The following is a 24,603-nucleotide window of genomic DNA, read 5'->3' as shown; positions in this document are numbered from 1 at the left end:
GACAACTGCACATTTTAGAGGGACCTTTTATTGCCCCCAGCACAAGGTGCACCTGTGCAATGATCATGCTGTTTAATCAGCTTCTTGATATGCCACACCTGTCAGGTGGATGGATTATCTTGGCATAAGAGAAATGCTCACTAACAGAAATGTAAACAAATATGGAACCTTAACCTTATGTATGGAACATTTTGGGGAACTTTTATTTCAGCACATGGGACCAACACTTAACATGTTGCGTTTATATATTTGTTCAGTGTAGTATGACATGCCATACTGTTTTTGTCCAGACAGCATGAGATACATTGTCTACACACACTGACACAGTGGGGCGCTGTTTCGCTTGATCGGATGCTGTATCTGAGATTGATGCGCCTTTCTGTCAGCGCGTCTTGGTCAAATACAGTATTAATATTTCTGTATTTCATATGGATGGGCAAGGAGGTATGGTAGGGCAGGCCAGGCCCCCTAAGGCCTGCCCTGCACTTTGCCATTATTGGGTATTGTGTGTATATGACCGAAGAAAATAATATATTTAATCCATTTTGAATTCAGACTGTACCGCAACAAAATGTGAAATAAGTCAAGGTGTATGAATACTTTCTGAAGGCCCTGTACAACTCTTCCATAAAATACGGTATATGTTTTAACTTGTTTTCTTTTGGAAGGCAGATAAAGTGTTTTTATCAAAAGCAATCATGTGAAAACACAGACTCCTACTTATTACTCCAGGTGTTTAACCTACGTCACTTCTGTTTTGAGCCGACTTTTTGCCAGAACCAGGCACCAGGCTCACCCCTGGGTGGCAGCCCAGTTCCAAATAGAATGTCATCAACGCTCACCCGACTCAATCCCATCAATATCAACACAGGAAGTACACCAGTAATTCAAGCCCAATATGCTGCTGATATGTTGCATGGTCTCAAATCAAGCAAATAACCTAGTGTATAGTGTACTGTATAGTTCAGCCCACCCCCTCATTATGAGTAGGATTAGTGTTCATTATTTGCTCATTATAAAGAACAATGAATGGTACAGCCAAGAGTAATTAAAGTTGAAACATGAATCCTGTGACGTCATATGATTCTTGAACACACCCCTGAAGTTTCACATAAACATTAAACCAAAGCCAGAGAGGTGTATAACTAAACCAAGATAAACCACACCCTGTCGTTTCCAATGGCAACAAATTAGTCATAGTGGGCAGAACAGGCAAGGAGGTGGGAAGAGCCAAGCACCTTAGCGAGATCCTATTTGCCTGTTCTAGCAAACATTTGCATATTTCAGTTAGGGAACGCCTACTCTGTGAAGTGCGCGTCTGCATTAACTCAATTCGCCTTTGCACTCCTTGTAAACAACGCACTTTTAAAAAACTTTGGCAAAGGAAAAGTCTACAAAACCTAGTCCACTCTGTTCAAAACAGATTGTAGTGTTGGTAACATAAAACTATATTGAGATCAAATGTTTCATCGATGAAAAAATGTGCAGAATGTCGGCCAAAATCCATCTCTTTTCATCTTCTCCCACTACTGGCCACTGGGCTTCCTCTCACTACCAAATTTGGTAGTGTGTGGAAACGCCAAGCGGAGGCTTCACATTTATATATCCGGTGAAATATCTGTCACATTGTTTCATCTGCGCCAAAGCCTTCCTGATTCAACCGCAGATGGTGCGGTCCATCCGAGAGCTAACCAATAGCACCAAGCGTTGTTATCACACAGAGAGAAAAAAACCTGACAGTCGCCATGATGCTTGTTTGTTCCTTGTGATACAGCAACGGAAACGAGAAAGTAGAAACAAAAGAGAGCACACACTCGTCCTCGCGATACAGATTGGTATGCGTTTGCAGGTAAAATCAACACAAGCGACGAGTTGCTTTGGGTGAAACAGATCCACAACTCAATTGTTTTCAATTATTGCTGCATATGTGTTTCATAAAGTGCTACTTATGCATATATGAAGTCGGACAGGTTCGGAAAATGTAGATACCTAGCTTAGCTAGCCAACATTAGCTTTCAGCGGTGATTTCCATTAGGAATAGCCAGCATAGGTACGCTAGCTAGTTAGCCATAAGTGAACTAGTTAGTTGCTACTCTGTCAGCCTAGCGTGTAATGGTCAGTTACATCTAGAATAATATGCAACCGTTAATATCTTCTCAAGTCATTGGTTAGGTAACTATATCAGCTAACTATAATTCTCAAGAAGTTATTGTGTAGTGGACGGCCGTTCGTTGGCTAATTTGCTAGTTAGCCCCTAACAGTAGCTAAAATTCTCAGCTATCGAGCTAAGTCCATTTTTCCTGACCCGATGCGGGGCTCAACGAGACACCCAATTGTCTAAATAGCCGGCCAGTTTGTGTTCTCAAACTATTTAGTGGTGGTCAGTGCTCTGTGTGGCCTGTTGTGTAGAACTAACGTTAGTTGGCTGGCTAACTAGATTACCGAGCTGTTGCAATGAGTATTATAAGTTCAACTTTATTTATTTCCCTCGCTGCTAAGTTGTAAAGCAATGCGTTCTCGTTGAACCGGATTTATTTCTGCAATTAGTATCAGCAGCCAGCCAATAATATGGCCACATCTTTGAGCCTCATTTCCAGAAGTTGTCAGAATCAAGCGAAGCCCTCTTGAAAAGTTACGTTCCTCTTTGCATGTTTGTAAAGTACCTAGAAAGCTGCTAGTGAACAGTCACTTTCAAAATGTCCGTTTTGTGCAATGGATATCTAATTGCGTTTGACATGCATGTTATCAGTGGATAGATATAATGTTCAATTACTAAAAAAGTTTTTCCCCAGTGTTACAGCAGGAATGCCCAAGGAAAAATATGAACCGCCAGACCCCAGGCGGATGTACACTATCATGTCAACTGAGGAGGCAGCCAATGGAAAGAAGTCTTACTGGGCTGAGCTGGAAATCACAGGTGAGCATTGCAGGGGGGTGGCCCAGAAGCTGTGGAGGGGTGCTGTTCTCATATTAGGACTCAGCAAGTGAGGGTGCTTTAGTCTAGGCCAGTTTATCAACCATTTTTTTTTCAGTGACCAGCATTCTAGCGCTTAGAGGATAAGGTCCTCTGTTTTATAAGCATGTATATTGGTTTGACCGGCAAGTCTAGCATGATTGTTTACTCAGGTTTGTTTCTATCCAATACATATCTGCTTTGCATGAAAAGCCACCACAGAGACATGACTCAACTGTGTGTTTATCTACCCCTCCACATCTCTCTCTCTCCAGGTAATGTCAGGAGCCTGAGCCCATCTCTGTGGACTCTGACCCACCTCACTGCCCTACATATCGCTGACAACTGTCTGTCACGCATCCCACCTGACATTGCCAAACTACACAACCTGTTGTACCTGGATCTGTCGTCCAATAAGATCAGGAGCCTGCCGGCAGAGCTCGGCCACATGGTCTCTCTCAGGTGAGCCGCTGGGAACCGCACTTCCCAGTATTCACTTTGTTCTAAACTTGACACTAGTTGGTGCCTGAGAATAACTGTTGCCTGTTGGGCTCACAGAGCATTTACTTTTGCCTGTATAGATCACTGGTCAATGTGTTAATTGTTTATGGGAAAGTTGAGGAAGGAGCTGTATTGTCACAGAGGCTTGTCTCTGACACTTTTCCCTGTGTCCGTCCTCAACAGGGAGCTGCTTTTAAATAACAACCAATTGCGGGTTCTGCCATTCGAATTGGGGAAACTGTTTCAGTTACAAACACTGGGGTTGAAAGGTGAGTGTGGCTTATCGTCTTGGTAACCATTCCATCCTGGAGACCCCATTGTAGATCCCATTGCATTTTAAAAAATGTAATTCAACGTTGTCTTCGTTCCTGCTCCTATCAGGAAATCCACTTGCACAAGAAATCATGAGCCTGTACCAGGAGCATGATGGCACGAGGAAACTGCTGAACTACCTGTTGGACAATCTGGCAGGTTCAATCAAATGCAGTAAGTCACCCTCTGTCTCTCACATAACGTTTTAGCAAAAATTACTAATGGTTAATGTGGACAACTCCTCCTGTCCCCAGCCCCCACAGAGCAGCCCCCGTCCCGGTCGTGGATCGCACTCCAGGAGCCGGACCAGACGAGACCTTCTGGTGAGAGACCAGCAGACAGTCCCTGTACACACGTGCACGCACACACACACGGGATGTTTTCCTAAAGAAGTTAAATCCGCTTAGTGTTTTGTTTCCTTGCCACAATACTAATGAGTATCGCGGTACTGTTGTATTCCCTGGCCTAAAATAAGAATACACTGAATAAGGTTCTATATCCTACGTCTCTCCCTCCCTGTCCTCCCTCTCAGCGTTGTTTTCAGTGATGTGCTACAATGTGCTGTGTGATAAGTACGCCACGCGCCAGCTCTATGGCTACTGCCCTTCCTGGGCCCTCAACTGGGAGTACAGGAAGAAGTCCATCATGCAGGAGATCATGAACTGCAACGCTGATATCATCAACCTACAGGTATGTGGGTAAACCTCGACCCAGTGTTAAACAACTCCTGTTGCAGTCATTTTGGTTTCTCTCTGGCAAGTCATTGATCAATGAACCTGATTTCCCTGGTACATTAAGTCATCTGTCCACTTTAATGTATGGATTTTGATTTATTTTCTACAGGAAGTGGAGACGGAGCAGTACTACCAGTATTTCCTGCCAGAGCTGAAGGAGCAGGGCTACGAGGGCTTCTTCAGCCCAAAGTCTCGAGCCAGAACCATGCATGAGTCAGACCGCAAACATGTGGACGGGTGCGCAGTTTTCTACAGGACAGAAAAGTGAGTGCACCAGAGGAGCACTGTCAATGCTTTCTTTTCTTCTCCACACAATGCTCAATGACACACTAGCTAAGTTCCCATCCAAATGGTGACAGATGTTCAAGTAAATATTCTAAAATGTGCATAAAACCAATATGCACAATTTCCCACCAGTGGTGTTTCCATCAAAAGGCTGTGCACGATGACGTAAAAAACAATTTTGCAGTTAAGTTCCCACGTACCGAGAACAAAAAAAAAACAGATTACATTTATCTCTACTGGTGGTTTTTGTAACAAACTGTTGTGGTGATATAAATATAGCAAACTTGACCAATCTGGTTTTGGCGCATGATCTCTCGACAACAGTTTGCTGATAAAGTGGATAGCTTACGTGGATGAGCAAGATCATTTTATTTGATAATTGGCAGCCAATTACCGATCATGTCACCAGCGTTCAAATAGCCTACCCTAGATATTTAGCCTATTGGAGATTTGCATGATCACTGTGCACTTAAACGCCATGTGAAGTTTATCCTAATTGATTTAATCTGCCTAATAAACTTAATGCTTTTCAGCTTTCTGGTGGTAGGTGTTTCCGCCACCATATCTCACATAATGAATTTGAATAACACAAAGATCCCACCATGTCAAACGAACAAATTGTCAGTTGACAATTCTAAAATTGTACTGACGTTTCCTGTTTCCATCAGCCCTTTTTTTAATGCGTCAGGTAATTTATCCGCATGAAATGGTTGGATGGAAACTTGGTTACTTATCACATCTTGCTTCATTTGTTTCCCTGCCCATCTATCTTCCCCCTTGCCTTCTTCCCTCAGGTTCGGTGTGGTGCAGAAACACACGGTAGAGTTTAACCAGCTGGCCATGGCTAACTCTGAAGGCTCTGAGGCCATGCTCAACAGGGTTATGACCAAGGACAACATCGGAGTGGCTGTACTGCTGGAGGTCCGCAAGGAAATGATGGAGGAATCCTGTGAGTGTTATGTTCCTTTTCCAACTATAGACCCTACACCTAGTTATGGCCCTCTCCATTTTCTCACCCTAGACCAGTGATGGGCAACTTTTGATGGGGGTGTGGGCCGCAAATAAATCTGAAGTCATCATGAGGGGCCGCAGTGACAAGCGGGACTTCGTACCCACATCATACCCATACATGCAGTCAGAGCCAGCCCTAGCCTTTTGGGTCCCTTAAGTTAACTTTTGTTGTGTGGGGGGGGGGACCCACCTTGCTAGCAAAACATTTTAGTGGCCCCTGTCCCGACAGCGGAGGACAAACGTTTTGGAGTTCATTTCGAGCAGTTCTACACATTTTGTCATGGGGTGGAGAGAAATGTTTGCAGTGATATGAGTGACTTAACTAAATCAATGTGGGCCCCCTGGTCAGTAATTTGACCATGATTACAAGTTTAGATGGCTGCCTAAACTAATTTACCAATCTAAAAAAAAAAAATAATCTGACATGGGCTAATTGAGTGACTGACATAACAAGAGGATCTGCTGCTGCACAACTAAATTTCAAAATTGCACCTTGTTTTCTACTATTCTAACTCCCAACATTAGGTTGAGACCCCGACTGAGTTCCAAAAAATGGAGATATATACATGCATACAGTATCAGTTAAAAGTTTGGAAACCTACTCATTCAAGGGTTTTTATTTGTACTATTTTCTACATTGTAGAATAATAGTGACGACAACACTTTGACACATGGAATCATGTAGTAAACATGGAATCATGTAGTAACCAAAAAAGTGTCAAAATATATTTTACATTTGAGGTTCTTCAAAGTAGCCACCCTTTGCCTTGATGACAGCTTTGCACACCGTTGGCATTCTCTCAACCAGCTTCACGAGGAATGCTTTTCCAACAGACTTGAAGGAATTCCCGCATATGCTGAGTACTTGTTGGCTGCTTTTCCTTCACTCTGCGGTACAACTCATCCCAAACCATCTCAATTGGGTTGAGGTCGGGTGATTGTGGGGGTTGTGCCAGGTCAAATAGTAAAAATAAAGAAACCCTTGAATCAGTAGGTGTGTGTAATATAATCACAACCATTTTGATTAAAGTTCATATAAGGAAATCATTCAACTGAAATAAATAGCAGAGTATGTGAGCGAGGAGCGGAGCGTGCCCGATTTTGACTGGAGTGAGATTTCCTGAAGGCTCGAGCGTCGACCTTCTTGCCCACTCCAGTAACGCTCACTTCACGAGCAAGAGGCATGCCCCCCCCTGCATGCGTTTGTAGTCTACTTGTGCTCCTAATAGCCCATTGCTTTAGCTACTGTCATGGAGTTGGCTAAATATTTTCATAAAGAAACTGACAAAACGCTAAATCAAGGTGAGGAGGGAGAGCGGTGATGTAGTGTCCACTTATGTGTAAGGCTTGGATGACACCTGCTGGTATGGTACTAAACTGTTAAGTCACAGACCGGATAACATTGTTCTACATGCGGGATATGGAAGTTATTACACACTGGCTACATGAAACATCCACAACTAAAGAATCATTGTGGAATATGAAAAGACACTTATCCCAAAAGTTTGATGGTGTACTTACTATGTGCACATGCTAAAATAAAGGAGGTGGGTAGATAAATGTCATTGTATCAAAGTATTTATAATAAGAAAATCAGATCTCAAACTTTTTGTTACATTATCAATACAATGGGCCATAATTCGATTTTTGCCCAATAGGCCTGGCATATTCCCACGTTCAAGGAGCTTTCTGTTTTGATGAAGTTATTTGGCCTAAAAACCTTTTGGGTCTACCTAATAGAAAAATACAAAAACTGCCCAGCCTGGCAAGAGTGGCCAAAAGGGTGTTTAGCATCCACAGTGGCTCTAAGTGTGGAGAGGATATGCTGCTGGCCGGCTCTCGCATGAGCCTGAAGCCACAGGCTGGCCAAGCTCGTGATTCTAAAATTTAATTCAAAGGCACTAATAAGTCATTTAATTTAATTTGTATTTAATTCTAAAGTAAGTCGAAGCCTATATGCGATTTTACAGACCTATGACTTCATACAATTTTTAAAAAAAATGCTGTGTGGTTTATGTCCCTACCATAATTGAAATTATATAGCCTAAATTAATTTTAATTCCTCCTTAGGCTCCCTTTCTGGCTCCTGACCTTTTTAAAGTTTATATACTGTTTAATGACATGTATCCTTTTTGAAATTGTTAGTGTCTTATGTTCACCTTTTCATGGATATTCTTACTGTTCATTCAAATCTATATGTTTTAGTTTCAATACATTAAACAGTTGGTAGGTCCAGGTAGTCATACAAATATATTGGTTTTGGTCAAATCCTTATTTTAATGAAGGGTGTGAATTTGGCAGCAGGATATTTTTTTTCTGGGGGCCTGGAGCGTTTTTTAGCAAAGTGTAGGAAAGGACATGGAGCGCCTTGAGCGGCCAACTGCTGAACTTGACTCACATAATCTGCTGGGCAGGGGTGCAAGTATGGGGATGTCCTGGGAAGGCATAGACCCACCCACTTTGAAGTCAGGCCCAGCTAATCAGCATGTTTTTCCCCACAGAAGGGCTTTAATACATACAGAAATATTATTGAGCACCCCTTCCCCTTTAGATGATCCCGCAGGTGAAGAAGCTAGATGTGGAGGTCCTGGGCTTGAATGATTACACGTGGTCTGCGGTTTTGAGGCTGGTTGGACATTCCTGCAGTCAGCATGCCAATTCCACGCTCCCTGAACTTGAGACATGTGGCATTGTGACAAACGGTTTATTTTAGTGGCCTTTTATTGTCCCCCGCACAAGGTGCAACTGTGTAATGATCATGCCGTTTAATCTGCTTCTTGACATACCACACCTGTCAGGTGGCTGGTTTATCTTGGTAAAGGAGAACTGCTCACTAACAGGAATGTGAACAGATTTGTTCAAAACATTTTGAGAGAAAAAGCTTTGTATTGAACATTTCTGCTGTCTTTTATTTTAGCCCATGAAACATGGGACCAACAAGTTTCTATTTTTATTTTTTAAATGTATGGGCCTACAAAAGGGGGTTGCCCGTCGCTGCTGTAAATCCTAGACCTTGCTATGACACTATCCCATTCAGGCTCAACATATATTTTATTGGGATCCTAATTAGCTGTTGCGAAAGCAGCAGCTACACTTCCTAGGGTCAACATAAAACATGGCATGATGCATAACAATAATAACAATGTATGTAGCTCACAGACAGAGCTACATACATTTTAAAAGCAGCGCACACAGTCTATATATCGATACATACACACTAAATATCTAGATATCTATGTTAAAGTAAACACGTTTTGGAAATGCATAACGCCATCTAACCAGTTATCAAATAATGTTACCGGTATAAGCAGTTCTTAGCCAGCCAGCTAAACTTGGTTATTTTAGCCTGCTTGCTAGCCAACCACCACAGTCAACATATATCTAAGTAGTAAGCTAGAGAACAACTAGTCTAGCTTTGGCAGGAACCTGCCAGTGAATCGATCTCTCCTGCTGAAGGCCCTTAACTTTGGTGGCCAACTCAGCAGTCAATTGGTAAGTCTCTGCTCTCTCTACATTATATCTGCTGGCTTTTTGTTGGGAGTCCGCTTTTCCAATAGTGATATAGTGAGGTAAATCCACATTGAATTTACCCAGTTTATCGCCATCGCTGCTGATACTTGCGATGTTACCTGTAGGTTTGTAGAAAATGGCGGTTGAAGGCTTCAGTCACGCTCTGCACAGTACCTGGTTTGTCAGTCTCACTCCGAATTCTACCTTCCACTGGTTATACTAAGCCATCAAAGTCATACAGTAGATGTGTGCATGGTTCCCATACTCCAATCTGCTTGCTTCAACCAGACAAACCGGTCCCACTTCAAATGAGTAGTAACCCCATCCTTGTGGGTTTTAGTGTACTGGCTACGGACAGCAGAAGACCACTACAATGCTCACTCGCTCGACTACCACTTCGAAATGCACAGGAAATGAGGAGATGCAGTTTTTTTGCATTAATTTATGTTTTTTACTTTGTGGGGATGTACATAGAAGCTCACCAGCGCCAACACTTGGTTTGGAGTGTAATTGCATGTTACCTGCTAGCCATGCTAACGTTAGCCAGTTGGAACTACCTAGGTAGCACTGGTTCTCCATATGATGTTGATAAATAGTGCCTTGTGTGTAGTTCCGAACATAAGTTAATAAATATGTAAAAATGCTAAAACATAACTGTGTAGTTAGTTACGATATGGTTACCTATAGTTAAGACTGACCACAGTTTGAGTAAAAACTCATGCTTCCTACCATCTTCAAAGTTTTTATGTTACGGTCCCCACAACAACACAAAATACTTAAATACATGTCATTTTGTGGCTTCAAAGCCTCTCATTGGCCAATGTATAGCGTCAGCCATCCAGAGTGTATATACATACTCTTCCGGTCAAAAGTTTGGTCACATAGAAATGTCCTTGTTTTTGAAAGAAATTGTAAGGACAGTTGAAAACTTGTGCTGATTTAAAGAAGCAATAAAACTGTCCTTCTTTAGACTAGTTAAGCATCTGGAGCATTATCATTTGTGGGTTCGATTTACAGGATAAAAACCTTTCTTCTGAAACTCGTCAGTCTACTCTTTTTCTAGGAAATGAAGGCTATTCCATGCGAGAAATGACCAAGAAACTGAAGATCTCGTACAACGCTGTGCACTACTCCCTTCACAGAACAGAGCAAACTGGCCATAACCAGAATAGAAAGAGGAGTGGGAGGCCGCGGTGCACACCTGAGCAAGACGACAAGTACATTAGTGTCTAGTTTGAGAAACACACGCCTCACAAGACCTCAACTGACAGCTTCATTAAATAGTACCTGCAAAACACCAGTCTCAACGTGAAGAGGCGACTCCAGGATGCTGGCCTTCTAGGCAGAGTTGCAAAGAAAAAGCCATATCCCAGACTGGCCAATAAAAAGAAAAGATTAAGTTGGGCAAAAGAACAGACACTGGACAGAGTAACTCTGCCTAGAAGGCCAGCATCCCTGTGTTGCCTCTTCAATGCTGACGCTCCAGATACTGGACAAATTTTATTTAAAAAAACAAGGACATTTCTAAGTGACTCCAAATTTTGAATGGTAGTGTAATTCATTTCAATTTATGATACAGCATTTACTGGTAGATACTAAGGCAATAGTGAGTATGAAGTCCTGGTTAAGTCTTTGAACAATTAAATCATGTTCTGAGAGAATACCATTTTTCTAAAGACTTTCCCAAAACACTTTCCCAATTTTAAATGTTGACTGCAAAGTAGATCTAACTGGCAGAATTGTATCATGATGATTTGTGTCTATTAGGTCAGCATTTGTTTTGCAGACTCTGCCATCACATACATGTTGCTGTTCATTGTGTAGTAAGCTACAGAAAGCCAAACAGCGATCTCTCAGTAGGTGGCAATTGAATTAAAGGGCAACTACACCCTCCCCAAAGGTCTCCCGATGTGGTTTAAGCATTGTTGTGGACATCCATTTGGAAAATGTTTCTTAAGTTTTATATATATTTTTATAAAAACTAGGGGAACCTGGAAAATCAAACTGTGGAAAACAGTATTTAGTAAAAGATTAAACTGATTTCATAGGGCCCTACAACTGTAGACTGACTGCTTAAAATCGTAAAAAAAAACAACACTTTTTTGAGGTTGTTGGACAACATTTACGCAATCAATGTAAATACATTGTCAAGTTAAAATGTTATTGTGTATGCTAGTGATGTACCGATATTACATTTTTGGCCGATATCATATATTTTCCTTGCCCCAAGAAAACTGATACCGAAAACAGATATTTACCATTTTTGCAGCCTTTTTAAGCATTTTAGTACCGTTAAATAGTTAGACCGCTGCGTCTGTGTGTGTTAAGGCACTGCATCGCCGTGCAAGAGGCCTGGTTCGAATCCAGGCTATATCACATTCGGCCGTGATTGGGAGTCCCATAGGGCGGTGCGCAATTGGCCCAGAGTTGTCATTGTTTGGCCGAGGTGGGCCGTCATTGTAATTAAGTTTGTTCTTAACTGACTTGCCTAGTTAAAGGTTACGCACACACACACACACTGACCAATAAGTTATTTTGTTGGCATTTACAGTTTTATTTAAAAAAAATGTATTTCACCTTTACTTAACCAGGTAAGCCAGTTGAGAACAAGTTCTCATTTACAACTGTGACCTGGCCAAGATAGAGGAAACCAGTGCGATTTAAAAACAACAGTTACACATAAACAAACGTACAGTCAATAACACAAAATAATTGTAAAATCTTGTAGGCAAATAGATCAGAGGTGAAAATAATTCAAATTTAGCACTAATACTGGAGTGACAGATGTGCAGATGTGCAAGTAGAGATACTGGGGTGCAAGAGGGTAAGTAATAATATGGGGATGAGGTAGTCGGGTGTGCTATTTACAGATTGGCTGTGTACAGTGATCGGTAATGCTCAGACAGCTGATGCTTCAAGTTAGTGAGGGAGATATTTCTCTAGTTTCTGTGATTTTTGCAATTCGTTCAAGTCATTTGGCAGCAGAGAACTGGAAAGAAAGGCGGCCAGAGGGAGTGTTGGCTTTCGTTACTGACTGTGTATATTGGTATATAAGTTGTGGGGGCTATTCGATGCTAATGCAGAACACCACAGGGTGTCTTTGTGCTGGTCAAGGGAAGTCAAGTCTGTGGTGAACCAAGGGCTATATCTGTCCTTAGTTCTACATTTTTTGAATGGATCATGCTTATTTAAGATGGGAGAGGAAAGCACTTGTATAGCGCAACCAGGCTTCCTCTACTGACGGGATGAGGTGAGTGTCCTTCCAGGATACCCGGGCCAGGTTGATTAGAAAGGCCTGCTCGCTGAAGTGTTTTAGGGAGCGTTTGACAGTTAGGAGGGGTGGTCGTTTGACCGCAGGCAATGAGGCAGTGATTGCTGAGATCCTGGTTGAAGACAGCAGAGGGGTATTTAGAGGGCAGGTTGGTCAGGATGATATCTAAGAGTATGCCCATGGTTACGGAATTAGGTTTGTGTCTCGTAGGTTAGAGAGAGGGCCGTTGATCAATTCATATATGGTGTCCAGGGCACAACTGGGGGTCTATAACAAGCAGCAGCGGTGAGAGACTTGCTTCTGGAAAGGGAGATTTTTAAAAGTAGAAGCTCAAATTGTTTGGGCACAGACCTGGATAGTATGACAGAACTCTGCAGGCTATCTCTGCAGTATATTGCAACTCCGCCCCCTTTGGTAGTTCCACCTTGTCAGGAAATGTAGTTGTTAGGGATGGACATTTCAGGATTTTTGGTGGCCTTCCTAAGCCTGGATTCAGACACGGCTAGGACATCCAGGTTGGCGGAGTGTGCTAAAGCAGTGAATAAAACAAACTTTTAGGGAGGAGGCTTTTAATGTTAACATGCATGATACCAATGCTTTTACGGTTACAGAAGTCAACAAATGAGAGCACCTGAGGAATGGGAGTGATGCCGGGGGCTGGAGTGCCTGGGTTAACATATGCCCCCATTACCAGTAAAACATAATCAAAACTGATTTATTTCACTTACTTGCTGTGCTGTTTGTTCAGTCGTTTCATTCTCAACCAGGATTTCATAATGTCAAGCAGTGAAGTTTCAGCTCTGTCTGTGGCCTCTCTTCCTCGGTGCGCACTGTCACTGTCAGTTTCCATCTTGTCTAGCTGTGTGTGTAACATTTCATGTAACCCTGTTTGTCTGCATCAAAGTAGCAGTCCTTGTACATAGCATCGAGCATGGTGACGACACAGTAAAGTGCCACGAATCGCTTTGTTGAGCAGGCGTTTCAATGCCATGACAGAGGGTGTCTCGTGTGCTGCAGGAGCAGTTGATGAGCTTATTTCTCGAGTCAGTTGTTTGAATGGAGCTTAGCTAGTGTGTTCATGTTTCAAACATGTTCTCAAATGCCATTGAAATGGCAGCAGCGGTATAACAACCAGCACATTCATGAGCCTGCAATACAACTTTCCTCAGTACGAAATCCTAGACCTACTGTGCTGTCAGACTCCGCATGCCCATGGGGCTGATATCGCTGGTCCAAATGTCAGTTGTGAAGCTAATAGCAATGCTTTAAAAAAAAATTTTTTAAAGCAGTGGCGCTGTTAATGTGTAACTCCGGTAGGGCAACATCTGAAAAGTAGCGTACTTGATAGTGTGTACTGGTGCTCAACCAGTAGGCGAAAGCCAACGTCACCCACGACAGAGAACGGTTAATTGTCAAGGGCAATGAATTCCATTATCTTGGCATTAATGGGGTTGGCCTTCGAGTTGTCTCACTGAAATTCTTACTTTCAAATGCTTGACTTAACTGCTCGATCCACACAGCAGACATTGGGCTAGGTTAGGAATGCGGTGTTGCACGAGTAGCGCAAAATTTTACGTGGCGTCATTACGTCATGTACCTACCTACGTTATATAGGTATGCACGTCAGCTTTGACATCGGTTTTGCACATTGGCGTTAAACTAGACATTGGGCCGATGTTGGCATTTTTAGCAAATAGCGGCCGATTCTGATAAGTTCACCGATTTATATTGTGCATCCCTAGTATGGAGGGTAGGTTATTATAGGCTACTTGATCATCCTGCAAAATTGAGAAAATCACCTGATATTGAAATTATGAGCATATCATGTGCTTTTTTTGTGAGATCTTGTCCTGGCCCAGTATTTTCTTAATTTGTGCCAGTAGCTTTCAGTTGCCACTGGCCCGATTTTGCCACTGGCAAATTTAACTGAATGTCAAGCCCTGACATTTGTCACCCTAGCCCCTGCACCTGGCTCTTCGTCTGGTTCTTACTCATTTGGTATTCGTAGAACTGAAAGGACTGAACAAGTTTTGTAATATGGTGGGTGAATTATTTGGCGGATATCCACATGGCTTAGAAATGGTCTCTCCCAGTCTGTTTTCAAGGGTGTACCACAGGGGCGTATCTTCATCTCACTTTAAATGTAGAACTTCAAAAGGGGAGAGGCTGTTGATGCACTATTCTGGCTTGTGTCCCATGGCTGTGCTCTGCCTTTTTAAAGGGCCATTAGCAGTTGCTACATCAATTTTTGGACTTATAAAGGAATTATATATTCCTCAAGAATCAATGGGTACATGAGCTTAGTTCAACTGTTGTACCCCATCAGAAGCCAAAGTAAAAAACACCATGTGAAGTGTTGGTCCCATGTTTAATGAGCTGAAATAAAAAATCCCAGAGGTTTTTCATACTCTCAAAAAGCTTATTTCTCAAATGTTGTGCACACATCTGTTTACATCTCTGTTATTGAGGATTTCTCCTTTGCCAAGATAATCCATCCACCTGACAGATGTGGCATAGAATCTGATTAAACAGCATGATCATTACACATTGCAGCATGATCATTGCACATTGTACTGGGAACAATAAAAGGCCTCTCTAATGTGCAGTTTGGTCACACAACACAATGCCACATATGTCTAAAGATTGGAGGGAGCATGCAATTGGCATGCAGAATGCAGTAGTATCTCCCAGAGCTGTTGTCAGAAAATGTAATGTTTTTATCTACCATAAGCCGCACCAAACGTTGTTTTAGATTTTGGCAGCATGTCCAACCGGCCTCCCAACCGCCGACCCATGTGTATGGCGTCGTGTGGGCGAGTGGTTTTCTGATATCAAAGTTGGGAACAGAGTGCCCAGTGGTGGTGGGTTTATGGTATGGGCAAGCATAAGCTACGGACAATGAACACACTTGCATTTTGTCGATGGCAATTTGAAATGCACAGAGATACCGTGACGAGATCCTGAGGCCCATTGTTGTGCCGTTCATCCACTCATCGCCTCCTGTTTCACCATTATAATGCACGGCCCCATGTCGCAAGGATCTGTACACAATTCCTGGAAGCTGAAAATTTCCCAGTTCTTCCATGGCCTGCATACTCAACAGATGTATCACACATTGAGCATGTTTGGGGTGCTCTGGGTCAAGGTGTACAACAGTTTCCACCAATATCCAGCAACTTTGCACATCCATTGAAGAGTGGGATAACATTCCACAGGCCACAATCAACAGCCTGATCAAATTGATGCGAAGATGTCGCACTGCATGTTGCATTTTTTTACATTTTTGTTCAATGTATTGTCAACAAAGTAGATATTATACGGAAAACTATAGCCTCAACATGGTTAAACTATAATATTGATATCATGGATGGCAGTTTTGCATCCATGGCTCTGTTTTATGATTTTGAAGACATGTTCCGTTTATCCATCTTTTTTACAAAACCGTGTTGGTGACGTTTTTTGTTTCTACTGCTTATTGACCATTTTAAAGTAACCCCAACACATGTATTTTTCTCTCTCTTCTCTCCAGCGGGGAAATCTCTGCACGGCATGGAGAAACAGCTCCTCTTGGTGGCTAACGCCCACATGCACTGGGACCCGGAGTACTCCGACGTCAAGCTGGTCCAGACCATGATGTTCCTGTCTGAGGTGAAGAACATTGTGGACAAGGCCACTCGCAGCCTCAAACTCTCCTCTGTCTCTGGGGAGACCAATGGCATCCCTCTTGTTCTCTGTGCCGACCTCAACTCTCTACCAGACTCTGGTGAGTAGCTGGGTTAGAAGATGTTAGGTTCTAATTCTGAGTAAAAACTCACAGGAAACTGTGAAAGCTCAAACCAAGTTTATTCTTCCCATTGAGTCAATACAGCTGCATTAGACAAAGACATGTTTACAATAGTTGTGATATAGCAACCCCACTTTGGGTGGAGTCTCCTCCTTCTTGCTAAACATCGTATCTGTATTGCTAGGCAGGAAACTAAGTGATACGGGCAATGAACTTCTTTCTCCCTTAACCTGACCTGACTTCGACCTTCTTCATCACTAATCCGTGGCTCTCTCCCCCTATCAATGCTGCCACGATATTGTTTTCCCTGCACTCAGCCCATTTCAAGCTTAATTGCGTACACCTTCCTCTTACAGATAACCATTAACTTCTGATGTAGACCCTCTAAACCTAAGCACTCTATTTCAATAGGATACCTAATAATTAACCCTATCCCAAGTTTAGGACTTAGTACCCAGAATCCATCAAAGGGAAAGGTATAATCGATAAATATAGTGATGGGCCTGCTTGGCTTGGTGATGGTTACTTTGAATGAAGGAATTAACAGACACTTATGGGTTGTTCCATAGGGAAAACATTTTGCAATGGAAAAGTAACTGGACAAGTTTAGGTAGTATATTCCCCTTTACTGAACAGGACTCATGTAAACCCCTACCGTTCCCCCTCTCTCCAGGCGTGGTGGAGTACCTGAGTCAGGGTGGAGTGGACTGCACCCACAAGGACTTCAAGGAGCTTCGCTACCTTGATAGCCTCACCAACTTCAACTGCAATGGCAAGAACGGCAACTCCACGTCCAACTCCAGGATCACCCACGGCTTCAAGCTGAAGAGCGCCTACGAGGACAGCCTGATGCCTTACACCAACTACACCTTTGACTTCAAGGTGAGGGAGCCACACAAACACAGGCAGACCTGAAGCAATGTCTCTGACACCGCCTTTTGACAGTGCTACAGATTGCTTTTTGTTCTTGTCCTGATTTATCAGGAAATCCTATTTTTCCCGACATTGAAATTGACCCATGGTCTTTTCTGCAGCATTACACCTGCTTTGCAAAGGTTTCATGTACTCTGATGTTTTGTCCACTGTGTCTAATTGTTAGGCATGTTCTCTTCCTCAGTCATCAGCTTTTCCATTAGCCGGAAATTTTACTTTTGTACTGATTTTAAAATAAATGTCTCTAAATTACATTTAGCAATGCACGGAAGTTGGTTCAGGTTGTTTGTCTTTCAAATGCATCATCTCTCTACACTTCCTGTCTGCAGACTTGCAGTATTTTATCAACTAATACTGGCCCACAAAGTTTCTCGCACCAGTGAGTCTGCGACTGACTGTTTGCATGCAGGGGAGAAGTATTCAGTTATTGATCAATATTTTTGCTAATTTATAGAAATATCATACAGGTCCACCAAGGTGGTTGAGTAGTTGGCTTAGAAATGCTAAAACATTTGCAAAGCTAGCTAGATAGCTACTGTACAAAGGAATGGATCTCAGATAAGTGCAAAAAGACATTGACACTAAAATGGAGGATATTGCCAACCAGATGACAAAGGAAGATGTGCCTTGTGCAAGGAGCCAACGCTCACTTTGTAGGGTATCATTCCTGCTTGTTTAGCTCAATCATTGCAGTCAATTTGGCAGTCGGCACTGGGCATTCCTTAAAAAGCAGTATCCTGCTGTAACAACATTCAAACCGGTTTTTATTTGATGGCCGGTTTGCCCTCCTAATTAAAATCTGTTTTGTAAACGCTGTCACTCATCCCCCTCCTCTCTCTCTGTCTCGCTCTCTCCTCAGGGTGTGATTGACTACATCTTCTACTCTAAGCCTCAGATCAATGTGCTCGGCATCCTGGGTCCCCTGGACTCCAACTGGCTCCATGAGAACAATATCAGCGGCTGCCCGCACCCCCACATCCCCTCTGACCACTTCTCCCTGTTCGCCCAGCTGGAGCTGCTGCTGCCCAGCACTCTGCCCCAGGGCCAGGCCAACAACCAGGTCAACGGCATCCACCTGCCTGGAGGACGCAGGTAGTGGTGAGACAACCCCACTCCAGGGGCGCTGTATGCTATAGCAGTGTGCAGCCTCTAGCCCTCCAGCTCTTCTCTCGTTGTCACTTGGAGGAAAGAAGATGAGACGGAATACACAACCAACCTGTAACATAAGAATCAGCCGTACAGTGAGGTCTGGCCAACAGGGATTTCTGTTATATATTTTTTTATTTTCCTCATTGTCGTTTTCCATTTTGTTTTCATTTAGAAAATGTCAATCCTGTCTGTTATGTTTTGGATCCCCCCCGGTCATTCATTTGATTATATCACCATATCCCCTCTGGCCCCCGTATAGATATTTAGATCTTTAGCAATATCACCTGACTCTTGTTGTCTTTACATGACCTGTGCAGTCTTGAACAATGGCACAAGAAATACCTTGTATCACTCTATCTGTGGACACCCTTTACAAGGCAAGGAGAGAAAGGACACCACTTCTAAAGCTTGCAGCTGATAGTCTGTCCTATACCAATCTCAAACCAGCAAAAATGGCAGAAACAGACATGTCTAATGTCTCAGCCAAGGCTAAGAGTGGGCCTTGTCTTTTCTCTCCCCACTGAGATCAATGTGATGGTATATCTATCTACCATATAGGGCATAACATGGTGTGCCACTCCTCCTTTCTGTGCTATAGGGCCAATCTCTCTGTGGGTCCAAAATTGTGGTGCTCACCGGGTGCTTTGTGGTGCTCACCAGTCCACTACTATTGAGTAATAGAACCTAGTCAGTTGTCTCCCTCTCCAAGTGGTGCAATAGGAACTAACCCCACTGGTGCATGTAGACTGATGTCACTGCTGAGAGGCAATTCCATGGTAACTGTGACACTGACTCCGATTTGTAACTTTAAAATGTATGTCAAACAAAAACAAATGATTGCAAAGTTAAACAAACATACAACTCTATGCACAAGGACTACTTTTTAACAATTTCTACTGAATTTGACAAAAACACATTTTAATTGGATCAGTGCAGGTGCAACGTTTGGTAACAGAATGACAGTTTGAGCCATCGTTCTGTTACCAACTTTTTATCTGCACTGTTCATCAAGTAAATGTTTTTGTTCAGTCTTCTGTGGGAATTGTTGAAAGTAGTCCTTGTGCATAGAGAGGGTTTGTTTGACATACGTTTTTAAAGTGAAAAATCTGGGTCTCTTTTCCTGTGGAATTGCCTCGCGGTGTTTTAGATGTTGATGATTATTATCCTTTTAGGAAAGGATGACCGCAACCACCAAATACACTTGTCTGGACCTGTTGTATGGAAGCAAGTAAGCTCTAGTTGGCGAAGGCTTGTTGGCATGCCGGTCAGGCATAGTGCTAAAATAATGTATCTGTTTCCTCTGGATTGGAACAGATTTGAATGATTTTAAGTAGTTGAATAACATGTAATTAGTGGCCAGCTACCATCCCTTTTTGCACACTGTTTTTCCTCTGCATGTGTACGTGACAGAGTCATTGTTAATATGACTTAATTTGGACCAGGGATGTGCAACTACAGTCCTTGGGTGCTGGAGTGGTGTCTCACTTTTTCACCAGCTCTAGCCAACACAGCTGATTTTAAACGAATTGGGTTTTAAACTATCACGACTAGTTGATTATAGGAGTTGGGTGCGTTAGCTGGGGCAAAATTGTGACTGCAATCAGGCCCCCCGAGGACTGGAGTTGCCCATTCCTGATTTGGACCATATACCACCTTTTGTAATGGGGTAGGGGATTTTGGCTGAGGGGCAATGCAACGGAGGAAATTCTCAACTAAACATTTTTCAGATTTGTTACTTTTTAAAGAGGGAGGGCAATAGCTGATGTACAGGAGTTTAAACCAGCAATCCTCTCACTGTCACACACGTGGACATACGCAGAGATCTTGTAGCACTGTCTCTTGAGGCCAGTAGTGATTTTTTTCCCTCAGCCATAAATTCCGTACTCTACAGCAGTGGGGGTTTTTTCACAAGTGTTTGTACAGAATATAAATCTAGATTGTCTTTACACGATTGTATATGAGTCACAAAAGACCTGTTTTCTGGCAGGGTTTTTTTTGTACTATGAGTAAATTATGATCCAATTTGAAGAAGAAAAAAAAGACAGGATTGTATTGTAAACTATGGCAATTTTTTTTTTTATCCAGTAAATGTTAAGATGAAATTGAAATGACCAGCTTGTACAAAAGACGTAAGGGGTTGTTCCAGGCGTTCGCTGCCACTACTTTGCACTCCTGCCCTAGGTTAACTGTTTCTATGCGTCTGTATTGCTTGTTTTCCTGTTATGATTTGAGAACATGTTTCTCAGATCATAAATAGATCTACTGACTAAATGATGATGCATCTTCAAATCCATTCTATTAACAAGCCATTGGTCCATACTGCTGCCTGCCACCAACCGACCCATTCATCCACTCACAGTTCAGACAAAAGTAAGGTTAGGTCTCCAATAACACCCTATTCACTATAGTGCACTAATTTTGGTCAGTCCTGTGTATGTCTGTTCAAAAGTGCACTATATAGGAAATAGGTTGTCATTTCAGATTGACCCTAAGAGTGATTTTTTTGCATCACGCACATCCAGTATCCCACAATTGGCGTTGTACAACCGGAACGTTGTGCCTCACCGTAGCCGTTTTGTTGTCTTGCACTACTTCTAATCGGCCAACTCCGGAACAACCTCTTCTCCCATTTTATTTTTTAAATACTGTCCAGACATTTGATGTCCTTTGGGGTTTTTGTTCTCGTTTTGTATTTTCTTTCTTTTTTTTGTATGAGCTGTGACAATGTTATGTGTATATACTCCTTGTTGAGCGATCTAGTAATCCGGTATGGAATATTTGTCAAGCTTTAGTTTTTTTTCACCGGGGCAACGTGAAGACCTCTTCTGGAACCCCCTTACTTCCAGAATGTTTTGCACCCTCCGTGTACTTTAGCTCAGCTCTTAGAACCCCTTGATAGTCCCTTGTCACCATAGTCACCATAGTCACCTAGCCTGTCTTGCCCCTCCACCGCTGAATTCTGGATCTAGAAAAGCATGTTCCCTTATACCTAGCCCTATGTCCAACCCCCTAGACACTTAACAGTCAAGTGTATTACTTTAGTCCTTTTAACCCTGCTACTGAAGCCCCTGTGCGGTTCCATCTCCTCTGCCGTACCATCTGTGAGGAACTGACCCGTCTCCCCATCTGTCAGGTGGCCCAGACAGACGCTCTCTCTCTCTGTTTTGTTACCATCGGGACTGAAATATGTCTGCGACTGACTATATATTGCAACTGTCACATTTTAAACAGGAAATGGAATGATCACGCTCCCCCCCCCCCCTCCTTTCCCACACTTATTATTGAATAAATTAAAGTCACCTTTTTAAAGTAAATATGATTCTTTCGCCACTGTGCTAAAGTTAGAATTTTATGAATTTTTACAGAGGGGAAAGGTTGAAATGGGAAATATAAATTTAGTCCTAGTTCAAAAGCTTTTTTTCTGTCCTTACTCCCCCCCCTCCCCCCTTGATATATTTTATTTGTTTTGAACAGAAGCAAATGTCCAGTTTGATACCCCTGAATTGCTGGTAGTATTGTAGTAGATTTAAAGACTTAGCTTTTTTTGTAAAGTTTGAATAAAAGATGTATCTCTTGTTTCCTTCCTAAAACTTTGAATTGTGTTGTGTATATCCTATGATTGCTACAATTTCATTTTTACCCATTGCTTTTCCATACCCCACCTTTCCATCAACCAAATTATTATCTTTTTTTGGTAGAAATGATAGTCATCATTAAAACATTAACTTGGTCAACTTTGGGTCGCTGTAAAAAATGGACGCAGAATCCTTTTATCAACTCAAGATTCCTTAAGCGGAGTAGTTTAACTCCAAACGTGAATATTTACACTTTCTGTATTTGGGATGTCACTTAGGCTAGCAGATGTATACTATTGTCTTAGGCCAGGATAGCCTTGTCTTATTAGCCGATTCAGTTCTAGACAGCACTATTGTTGACTGGTGTGAAACCAACATGAATGTAAAATGAAGCAAAAACATATTTATACTACAAAGCAGGATCAATGAGTTAGCCAGTTAACTTTGATTAACAACCAGAAATAACTAGATTTTCTGGTTCATTTAAAGATGCAATCAAACTTTGGTGTAATTTCACCAAGTAGTTTTGAGTGGTTCTCACGATCCAAAAGTGGCCCCAGTTTTGTGTACTTAAGTCATCCATTTTCATATGTTGCAGTTCGTGTGGTATGTAACGAATCCAGTTCATACTATGTTATGAATTTGTGCTTAAGATCCTGGCGTGCCATCTTTTTTTAAGGAGACAACTTAGACATTTGTTTTTGGTTGAGTCAATGAGACCATGCCCATTTCAAGCCTATCGGTCTTAAAAAAAATGTTTAGTTCAGAAAATGTAGGTTAGCTGGCTAACTCATTGATGCTGAGAGGTATACTACAAAAGATTAGCTTGAAATGAGAAGGACCTACTTGACTCAACAACCAAAAATACAAGTTAATTCTTAATGAACCAGAACATGTGTGGTTATTTCTGGTTGATCATCAAAGTTAGCCAGCTAACTCATTAACTCTGCTTTGTAGTATACCCCTCTGCTTTGTAGTCTGGTCCTGTGGTGATTTGAGTACTATTTGGTCCTTGCCACTGTTCTTGTGCTTCATAGTGGCTAAACGGAGTAGTTACTCTGGTCCCCTCCTGGCCTTCACTTTGAACCCCCCCCAATCTATGATTGGATCAAGGAGGGAGAATGGCACTGCTTGACGTGTCACCATTCACTTCAGTTAGTTAGTGATCACTGTTGAACTCGGTTTACTTTTTCACTTTTGCATTGTGCTTCTGTTTTCTCCGTTGTATAGGACTTGCTCTGACTGCGCTCCCTGTCAAGGTGCACACTGAAGCTGCTTTCTGTGTCCAAGTGTAGAGCACCCTCTAACCTTAACGCGTGTCAAACTCATTCTGACTGCTGGTTTTTGCTCTTCCCTTGTAATTGATTAAATTAAGGTCCCTAAAATGGTAGGGATCTCTCCTCACCTGCTTGTCTAGGTCTTAATGGAAAGGGAAAAAACAGCAAAAACTAGGCCCTTCGTGGAATGATTTTGACGCCCCTGTTCTATACAGTACATACACATCCCATCCAAAGACCACTGTCATGACTTGGCTCTTTGCCTTTTCCAACAGCCTTTATAACCATAACAGTAATTTGTCTGTCAAAAAGGATTTTGGCTTGCAACAGTGCATCTTATTTCAGACCGGTCATTTCCATTCCCCAGAAACTTGGCAGTATTACCCTCAGTCATTAAGAAAATGTTTTTGAATTATCCACTACCTTTTTTTTTCCGGCCACCCATTTTTCCGCTGCTTTTCCCCTAAGACCGAGTGTAATTACAGCAGATTCCACCTCCACTAACAATCACCCCATTCACTCATCTCTCTCTCCTGCCTCCATGTCTCCATCTTGTATAGGCCTCACCCTCCTCCCTGCTGATAGTGATAGACAATCCTGATCATCAAACGATCTGTAGCCAGCTGAGTACATGCTATATTGATGTGTCATTGTATTGTACATACACAGGACCAACTGCTTGTTTACCATTCACGGAATACCAGCAAAAACACTTGCACAACATTCAAAGAATGTTCATCAACAGAGAATAAAATGAAGGCAGCTGTTTTTAAAATTATACAAACTGTTAAACTGAATGGTAAACAAGGCTTTTTCAGTTTTCTTCTTAAGCCGTCTTCGTGGTTTGTCTTTGGACTAGTTTTCTGTTTATAACACCCTTTGGCTTGTTTTCTTTAGTCCTACTTATCTATTTTCCTACTTCTGTTTGAAAATAAATTCTATATCTGTTTCAATCGGTCTTCTCTGATTCTTTGCAGCGGAACTTGAATAATATGGTTGTCAATACATGCTAAATGTGTTCCCTGTGTCCTGCCTCCTTTTCACAGTATTTGGAGTATGTTTAATGTAATCACAAACATGTTTGTGTTTAAATAAATACAAAATCTAGCCTTGCGAAGCTGAGGTTCATTGGAAGTAATCAGTGAGATTTGGTCGGTTATTCAAATCTATCTACCTGTATTTTATTAGTTATTTATTACTTTACAGGTATAAGACAGACTCCGTGGCAGACGGTTATTGCAGCCTGATGTCCCAGCATGGATTGAAGACCACTAAGTAGGTAAGTATTATCATTTTTATGACCACAAG

General features: G+C 42.1%; 1 protein-coding gene across 3 annotated transcripts; it reads left to right on the top strand.

Moving 5' to 3' along the window:
• The first annotated feature begins 1,754 nt into the window (after positions 1-1,754).
• On the top strand, positions 1,755-24,245 carry LOC139366162 (CCR4-NOT transcription complex subunit 6-like). 3 transcript variants are annotated; one of them, XM_071103333.1, is made up of 12 exons: positions 1,755-1,849; positions 2,793-2,917; positions 3,229-3,415; positions 3,638-3,723; positions 3,836-3,940; positions 4,021-4,089; positions 4,299-4,456; positions 4,610-4,764; positions 5,580-5,734; positions 16,107-16,340; positions 17,035-17,243; positions 18,154-24,245. In XM_071103333.1, exons 2-12 carry the CDS (start codon positions 2,806-2,808, stop codon positions 18,388-18,390), a joined length of 1,707 nt encoding a protein of 568 aa, XP_070959434.1. In that variant the 5' UTR covers positions 1,755-1,849; positions 2,793-2,805; the 3' UTR covers positions 18,391-24,245. The 3 variants fall into 3 exon arrangements, with proteins under 3 accessions (XP_070959434.1, XP_070959433.1, XP_070959432.1); XM_071103332.1 differs by having other exon boundaries at positions 1,758-1,849; positions 2,782-2,917; XM_071103331.1 differs by lacking the exon at positions 1,755-1,849 and having other exon boundaries at positions 2,740-2,917.
• Positions 24,246-24,603: the final 358 nt, after the last annotated feature.

Source organism: Oncorhynchus clarkii, chromosome 14 (assembly GCF_045791955.1).
Source record: "Oncorhynchus clarkii lewisi isolate Uvic-CL-2024 chromosome 14, UVic_Ocla_1.0, whole genome shotgun sequence".
Classification (NCBI taxonomy): Eukaryota; Metazoa; Chordata; class Actinopteri; order Salmoniformes; family Salmonidae; genus Oncorhynchus; species Oncorhynchus clarkii.
Note: the sequence above shows the minus strand (reverse complement) of the source record. Positions and strands in the feature narration are given on the sequence as shown.